Here is a 9,073-nt window from a genome sequence, read left to right on the forward strand (position 1 = left end):
CCTATTCTCATCATATCTATCCTGCCTTACTTGCTGCCAAAGTATCAAGATTCATGTTTCTGATTAACCTGTGATACAGGCATTCTTTAAAACACTCATTAAATTCTTGGTTGGCAACAATTATGTCTTGTTTATCCTGCTGTTCATGTTTGGGCATGATGTGAACTTAATTCAGGAATTAACGTGTTAAAGTTCTTCCAGTCTCTCCTTAAAACTGTTTCTCAGGATGCTTGTATGGTTAATGCAATGCTGGGTTGAGCTCATCTCAAGAGCTTGTACAGGAATATACACAGTATGGGAAACAGGAGGAATTACAGGGTGTGTGGTTGCCTAAAGGGGTATAGTGAAATCTCCAGCCTGAATTTACAGGACAAGGCCCAAAGAAACCCAACCTAACTGCAAATTTGGCCCTGATTTTAAATTGGCAATGGATTATATTACTTCTAGAGTAATCACTTTAAATATAGCAGCCAACATCTGGGGGAAATGATAGAAAACAAAAAAATAAAGTACCGAGCCAAAGTTTGTAACGAAAGGTATCTCCATGACACTTTTGGGAGACAGCTTTAAAAAGGTCTGTTGTTACTATCCACCGGCTTCAACACAGCAATAGCAGTTTACCCTAAGGCTGTACTTCCTTAGCTGTGTATTCGTGTGCCTTGGACTGGGAAGTGGTCAGGGGGATTGTGCAGTCTGGGCAGTGATCCATCCGCATGAACAACGCACGGGGTGTACCCGAGTGCCCCAGGAGCATACGCTAAGCCTGCACTTCTCCACATGTGGTTGCGTCAATACTTAGACAATGTTTTCAGTTGCACAGGACATAACTGAGTAATCTCTAAGGGAAGGGCCAAAGAAAGAAGGAACTGAAAGCTATGGGAGAGGCCTTCTAAAGTGATGCCATGAGGCCTGCTCTAGATGTTGCAACCTGTGGAAAATAAGGCGGCAGCAAGGCAAGACAGGGGAAAGACTTACATGTGGAGCAACATGAGTTCCGTGAGCAGCTTCATCTATTCTGGGGGAGCTAGTTGTGCTGTTGGTAACACAAAGGTGTATGGGGCTGCTGCTGTATTCTGGCTCTGCTGTAACTGCTCCTCCGAAAATCCAGTTTGATCTTTTGTGTCTTACAGATGCTAAAATCAAACACATAATAATTACAATATATTTTTTACTTCCTGCTGTCTCATACTGGTTTTGTTATTACAAAATGTTGCAATATTCTCTGTGAGTTCTCTGAAGTCTTAGTAGTGAAAGCATGAATCGAGATAGCATCAAAACAGGAAATGGAATAATTGCTTAAAACTGCATGACATCTGTAAGGGTGAGTGACATGGTTGTTACTTAACATCTGGCCCAGTAAATGGCATGTATTGCAGTAAGTGGCAAAAGTGCAGTAGTTAGTGGTGAGAGTACATTGTTTTACCGTTGACTGCTGAGGTTCTGTTGTACAAAAGAATGAAAGAGAGCTTATGTATAGTCTTGATAAAATATGTCTTGAAACATACCTTTTAAATGATTTTTTAGCATAATTTTTTTTAACCTTGTAGTTATACAATTTTCTCTTAATTATTCCTTTCCTGTTCCCACAGTCTGACCTTTTTCTTACCCAGTCCTTCTCAAAGCACGTTCTGATCAGTACACACAGTGCAGACCCCATTGTCTGCTGCAGCCAGCTGATACTCACTATCATTCTTTCAGCTTCATCTTTTCCTTGGAGGCTTCCTTTCTGTTTGCCTTTCATCATGTTCATTCATTTTTCTCTCTTGTCTCTGGGGAAGCCTATAAAGATATAGTAAGAGATATAGGATAACTTTCTTCAAGTAGATAATGAATATCTGGCTTGCTTGGTAAGTGGAACAAGAAAAAAGTAAGTTTTGATACATCAGAATGCATCTGGTAAAGTCTTACCACAACAAGAAAAAGCATCCACCTGTACTTCTGGGAGCAATGGTCAGCCCTCAGCTCCCTCACTAATAAATCTGGCTTCAGCTAAATGAATTTCGTGTTCCACCACTGTGTTTTATCATTCCCTTAGGTTAACTAAAACCATTGCTTTTGTGGCTGCTGTGCTCAAGGATGTTATAGAACTTTATACTTTGGTCTGAGTCAAAGATTGCAGTTAACTATGGAGATGATGATGAAGAAAAGTCAAACTCTTTGTCTGCATCGTTCAGTCTTACCTTGAATTATTTGTATGTTGCTAGAAACACAGGCAGATCTGCTGTCTCTTCACTAATCTGCTCTTTTATGTGATTCCCAAATTTTCTTCCCAATAGACAACCATCTGGAGATTTCTTAAGTATTTTTTGTAAAAATATGTTAAAGCCTATAGATCATTTTTTGCAGCCCTACTACAGTATTCTTTTAATGGAAAAAAAGGTGGAATTATTCAATCAAGTGATTGGCATACTTGTGCTGATATATATGCTCATCTGTATGATAACCAGGGAAAGAACTAGAAGATAATTTGCAAAGCTAATCCTGGAAATTCCTTATTTTTCTTTGTATAGAATATTTTTCCAATACTTCAGGTTCTAGTGGTTTCCCAAAATTTTTCCTGCTTTGGAGGAAATGCTTTATTTTGCTGAGCGTATGATTTCCATCATTGCAGGTAGATTAGCAAACATGTTCACTGAGACTGTTTGACAGAGTTCTCTCAGCTTGTGAGAAGTGGGTTGCAAAAAAGAGGAAAGCATGTCTCAGACCTGCTGTGGACAGTTTTCACGGAGTCAGGGGATGTGGGTTGTCCTCCCCAAAATAAGGCTGTGGATTTGGAGTCTATAATGAGGCTGACAATAGGGTTGCTGCCTTATGCTGACACTGGATGATGGGTAGGAACTGAGAAATATCTGTTTAGTGGAGAAGGAATTAAGAGTAAAAAGTTTCTACCAGTGTCTTCACCTCTCTTAGGAAGAGGAAAGGGTCTGTCAGGGTGTCTGCCCCTACCAGGGAGAAGCTACCAGCCCTTTGTTGCTGCAGAGCAGTCAGGGTGCTGACTGGTCAGCGGTGAATATCAGCTTAAGATACTACTTCCTATTAAGTTAGAATTTTAATCTGTGCTCACTTTTCAACACACATAACCAGTTTACTGCTGGTGTGAGGAGGTGAGACCCCATTGGCTTCTATGAACTGACCTATGCTTATGCTGTTGGTGAATTGGACAAAATATATTCATTCTGGCTCGATCACAGAACCTTTGATTAAATTATGCTTTTCTCTATTTTCTCATGAAGGGCTCATGGTCATGTAGAAATAGCTTGTAACAACACTGAAACATAAATTACTTGATGAACTACTTAGTACTGTTCACTTAATGCATGATAATCCTGTGAACATGTTAACGAGCAGCAGTTTTCTGATGATTGAACTGCTTTAAAATGTCTTTATACTCATATGTCATTAGAATGAACTTGGCACTTCTAAAACATCCATTATTCATCATGTTCCAGTGTTGCTCTTGACTGTGTATCACTTTAATTTTACTCAACAAAGCAATCTATTCATTACAATAGTTTGAAACATGTTTTCTGTATTGGAAAAACCCTGGTTAAATATACAGTGTTACTTATCTTTACAAGTATAGTAGAGCAAAAAGTAACATCCCAAGTTGTAATTGCATACTTAGTGCATTTGAATATGCTACATAGACTAAATGAAGGTTTTAAGAAAAACTTCTGTTGAACTTGATTTTGTTAGCTGGGGAGGCAGGACAGGTAAAACACCTTGATGAAAGCACAAGGTTGACTTTTCTTTCTGAAATAGTTCAGCAAACATTTTCTCAGTAATCCCTTTTCACATGTATTTATTGTCCTGATCACTGAAGAAGCATTACTGTAATTATGAATACTTCTTAAAAATTTTTTTAATAGTGCCTACAGAATTACAGGATGGTTATGGTTCAAAGGGACAGACCTCTGGAAATCATCTAGTCCAGCCCCCTGCTAAAGCATGTTCATCTAGAGCAGGTTGTACAGGATCGTGTCCAGGCAAGTTTTGAATGTCTGCAGGGAAAGAGACTCCACAGCCTCTCTGGGCAACTTGTTCCACTGCTCTGTCACCCTCAAAGTCAAGAAGTTCTTCCTCACATTCAGGTGGAACTCCCTGTGCTGCAGTTTGTGCCCGTTGCCCCTTGTCCTGTCACTGGGCACCACTGAAAAGAGCCTGGCCCTGTCCTCTAGACACCTGCCCTTAAGATACTTGTATGCGTCAGTAGGATCCCCTCTCAGCCTTCTCTTCTGCAGGCTGAACCGGCCCAGCTCTCTCAGCCTTTCCTCATGAGGGACATGCTCCAGTCCCCTCATCATTTTCATAGCCCTCTGCTGGACCCTCTCCACCGGTTCCCTGTATCTCCTGAACTGGTTTCCTGCTGCTCCAAGGTTTTTTTGATTTTACAAGTCCTGGATCCTTCCGTACATTGTGAACCCCATTAAATCCGGCATTAGCTTTGCTCTTTCTTGAATCTCTGTGTTATGGCTGCTGCAGAAGTGATTCTCACTTCCAGCAGGACCAAGAGGTGTATTTCAGAAAGTATCTGACTGCTGTATGACTTCATATTTGAAAGTTTTTTGACTCATGGGCTGCATGAGCTCCATCTCCTTATAGCGAAAGATGGCTTTTGTCAGAGGAGTTAGATAGAATACCAGCTAAATGGACCACTTGAAAAAGTGTCAACAGACAAGAAATTTCTTTTCAGTGTAGCTAAATGAATTTCCAGTTGAACTAGTGACATTCTGGTAAATAACAGTTGAGATGGGATAATAATTGCTGTACAAGCCAGAAGTCGTTATTCTCATAGTGCAAGAGTCCTGCAAAACATACACAAATATGCAGTGGCTAAGCTTTTAAACTTCAGATTTTGAAAACCAGTTCTTTATTTTGCTTTAAAAATGCTTATTGGGCTTGCTAGGAAAATATTGAGTTATCACTTATGCTGTACTTATTTCTCACAGATTTTTCATCAACCATGTTTTTAACACATTCTGTTCCAGTCTGTTGCCAAAGTAAGGTGTTAGAGCAGATATGGGAATTTTTTTACAGTAGAGGTAGGGGGTCCTTGGTTGGTTGTGTTAACTCTTTCAGAAGCTCTTGGTACAACAAAAGTCAACCTATTAATGATTACCATACAGAATTGGTAAAATAATGTAATTGTTAAAATAATGTGAATAAAATATATGTGAAAGAGATGGAACAATTGTGTGTTAGGATGAAGATACTGAAAATGATGAATTTGGAAATATTTAAGTAACCACTGATACCTCTGTGTTTGGCTAAGAATGTTGATGGAATGAGAATAAACTAAGAAACCCAACTGCGGGCTCACTTTTTTACTCCCTGTGAATCACAGTCTTTCTTTATTCATAGCCCAATAAATGTTAGTCTACAATGAGTTAGGAATCAATTGCAGAGAATTCCTACTGAAACATTTCAAAACTAATACAGTTAATATATAGTATTTTTCATCAATCTTTCCTTAATAAATGGCACTATATGGCACATGATATTCAGTGTGTCATCTATAGTAGTATCAAAATTGAGTTAGTTACAAGCTTTTGTACACAGTTTTACAGTCAGGCTTCTTAAGATATGTTAAGCTTTTCCTTCCAGCTAACCTTGACGGTGTTTTGTGGATATATTGCTGTAGCTTTGGGTACATTTATGTGTAATTCAACCTATGAAAAGCCTTATGTTGTATATGGAAATAATTCTGAACCATTTCATACTATCAAATTGCTATTTACAGTGCAAATAATCTACAGTTTCTACAAAATGCTGGATAAGGACTTTTTTAAAAAAACTTGATTAATATGTCTGTATTTCTTTAACACACAGCCCCTGTTCTGCCTGGGGCATATCAGCAAAGCCAGTCCCAAGGATATGGATACATGCACCAGACCAGTATGTCATCCATGAGGTCCATGCATTCACAGCCTCATTCAGCAGGTCTGGTGAGTATTTGATTGAAAGAATGATTTTATTTGGTAAGCAACATTATCAACTATTGTGAAATCACTTAAATATGAGTGAATTGGTTCCCTTGAATTTTATGGTTGGACTATTTGACTGACCTAGTCCTAAATGTAAGCGGTAGTCCTCATGTATAAAAAAGATTAAGTGACTGAGGGCAGTGTCAAGAATGTTGATGTCAGAATACATTAAAAAAAATAGTTTATGACCTCCAGAAGGCAAAGAAATAAGTGTATCTCCTACCTGCTTAAAACGAGTAGTAAACACTTGGACAGTATTTCAGTGGCGGAGCTTTCTGTGATGAATTCAGGCTCCTAGTGCTGAATGAAAACCACTGATCTCTTAAGATCACCCTGTTGGTTTAAATTTGTTTCAAATTTTTTTGACTTGCTGATTTTGTGCTAGCAGGCTTTGTGCCTATCCATACTACTCATCTCTGCTTGTATAAAGCTAGCTCAGACTCTGTATTGGTGTGCCCTTTCTAATTCAATAGAACAGTCATGCAGCCACTCGTGCCTGATCAAAACCAAGTTATACTGCTGGGTGACTGAGAAGAAGCTTTCTTAAGAAGCCATGGCCGTATCATGAAGTTCTTAATTGTGGTGGATGGGAATGTAAACCTGGAGTGAATATTTCATTTTCGAAGTAACTGGTTATGGAAGGAGAGCTGAATGGGTCTTCAGCTAGGTTTTTTAGGAAATTGAGCTGCTTTAATGGTTATCACGTTTTTTTATCATATCACTGCCTAAAGATTTCATAGTCCAGATCCAGTAACCTTTTACTTTAAAAATACCAACTTCTAATTTTGAATTTTAAACTATTTTGAATGGTTTTGTATTTATTACCACTATCACCTTTTGAAGAGATGAAGTACTTCATTATGAACAAAACTTAGAGCTTGCTGAGCTGAAAAAAAATGTTTTCAAGATTAGTTGAAACTTGCATTTTTCTTTAAGACTGAAACTATGGCATTTTATATTGTAACGATCATGGTGTTCTGTGAAGTTTGAGTGCTTTCAGGCTTGCCAGGTTCTTGGTTGCTTGGGGGCTGAAGGGGGCTAACTTGCTGGGAAGTCTGGGGTTCATATACCTGCATCTTTGGGTGAGCCAATAACCTGAGAAACTCATTGGACACCTGCATGGTAGCTGTTAGGCAGTTGATACTGAAATCAACCACTGATTTCCAAGGATATTGCAAGGCACTCGGGGAGCTGACTGCTTTCCAAAAGGGCCTGAGTGCAAAAAGTGAGAGACCTGAAATCCTGGGCTGTGCCAGCAGGTTTGCTGGTCGGTGGGGACCAAAGCAAACTGAAACTTACCAAACTGGTAACTCTTTTGCAACATCTCAATCTTTTCTTATACTCTCTCGTACTCTTGGTACCTGCTAAACTCACTACTGACAGAGGAATAATTCACTAAAATGTATTTCGAAAATCCCTGCTTTGAATCCTTTAAGCATTGTAATTCTCAATTATATAGCCCAGACTACACTCTGAAGTGATAATTAGGCATTAAATGCTAACAGGATTATTATGGAGATTTCTCCTGACAGCCATTTAACACCTAATTAGGTGTTAAGGCCATAAATTTAGGTTTCTCGGCAACATTTAGGGCCTTAATAAATTTTTTTTAAAGTTTGATATTACCAGCTTGTCTTCACAACTGTGTCACCAGAGTGATGTAGTCAGGCTGCCTTAAAGGAGACAGCAGTAGCATGTTGTATGCCATGATGCTCTAAGGATGAGTGAGCATCCTTCTGAGTGAACAAAAACTTAAGTTTTTTTTCCAATTTTATGTAGTTTAATAAAACACTTAATCTCTTTCCCCAGTCTTTGCCCGTTTAAGGGAGACATATAATCATGGCTCAGAGGAAAATCCATTCTCTGCCTTATGCCAGATATAGACTTACTACAATTTTTCTTAAATGGACCTTTTTTTAAAATAAATTCTTTAAAGGACTAACTGCTACTGACCTTGTTGTAATAGAATATTTTTCACTGTTTTTTTTGGAGTTAAGTTTCAAGGCTCAGTACAGAAATCATTGGAAACAGTTGGAAGGAATAAGATTCTCAAATGCAGAGACCATTCCTTACTGACCACTAGTTTTCTGGTTTGTGAAACTTTAAGGAATTTTTGGTCATGATAGAACCCTCCCAGCTGGTTGATTCGATGTAGTGCATAAACAATGATGCTTTTTTCGCCATCATCTGTGAACACTTGGAAGACATTAAGGAACCACCAAGAAACCACATAGCTCTAGTTGAAAATTGCTCTTGGTCACAGCCTGCAGGGCAACAACATTACAAAGCATGACAGAGAACAACTATACAGAGCAAGACTTGAATACAGTTCAAAGTAGGCTTGTCAGGAGAGGTAGTGATCTCCAGTATTTAACCAGGAGCTCATTTCTCTGTAGTGTTTAATTTGCACTACCAATGCTAAAGGCAGAATCAAGACAAAAAGTGTGTTTCTAGCATGTGAACAGTAATAATCAGGTACTCTGTAGTGTTTGGATTAGATGATCCCACATTTCCAACATGTGACAATTGACCTACTCATAGTGTGTGGAGAAATCTCCATCTTCTCTGAAAATAACTTCATTAAAAACCCTCAAAAAAACATATGAGACGGACTAAAACTAATACAGAGTTGTTTTTCTCAACTGGGAAGCGGATCAAAGTTTGCTGTCTCTTAAAAGGTACAGACAAGGAGTACTAAGCATTAACTCAAACATTTTTTTTACCTTTTTTCCTTTAAATCATTGTACCAGAAAAATTCAGCTAGATATGGTGACATATCAAAAATTACTGGTAGGGAAAGTGAATATTATCAGTGATGCTTGAACTGTTCTTGACTTCTGTCAAGAGGTGGGGTAAGGAAAAGAAAGTGCTCCTGGGAGTTTTAAAATGAGCTCATTTTGTTCTGCTGTTAAGATACAAGGGGAAACTGTTACCTCTGACTTTGAATTCCAGCAAATGATAGCACTTTATTGATTATGAGTGGAAAGAAGTACTCTGTTTATAAAGAAAATGGAAATATTTGCTTACATGGACAGAGGTGTAGAGAAATTTGGCTTAGAAAATGATAGGACTTTGTGTTTTGCTTAGAT

General features: G+C 38.5%; 1 protein-coding gene across 6 annotated transcripts in view; it reads left to right on the forward strand.

Annotated features, from left to right (window-relative positions):
• NEBL (nebulette) overlaps window positions 1-9,073 on the forward strand; it is a 309,240-nt gene that overhangs the window by 281,317 nt on the left and 18,850 nt on the right. For all 6 annotated transcript variants that reach the window (XM_080382351.1, XM_080382349.1, XM_080382350.1 and 3 more), the window contains one exon: window positions 5,830-5,945. In XM_080382351.1, the coding sequence (XP_080238477.1) occupies window positions 5,830-5,945 (116 nt within the window). The remainder of the gene's footprint in view (window positions 1-5,829; window positions 5,946-9,073) is intronic.

This window comes from Falco punctatus (genome assembly GCF_963210335.1).
Source record: "Falco punctatus genome assembly, chromosome: 4".
Taxonomy (NCBI): domain Eukaryota; kingdom Metazoa; phylum Chordata; class Aves; order Falconiformes; family Falconidae; genus Falco; species Falco punctatus.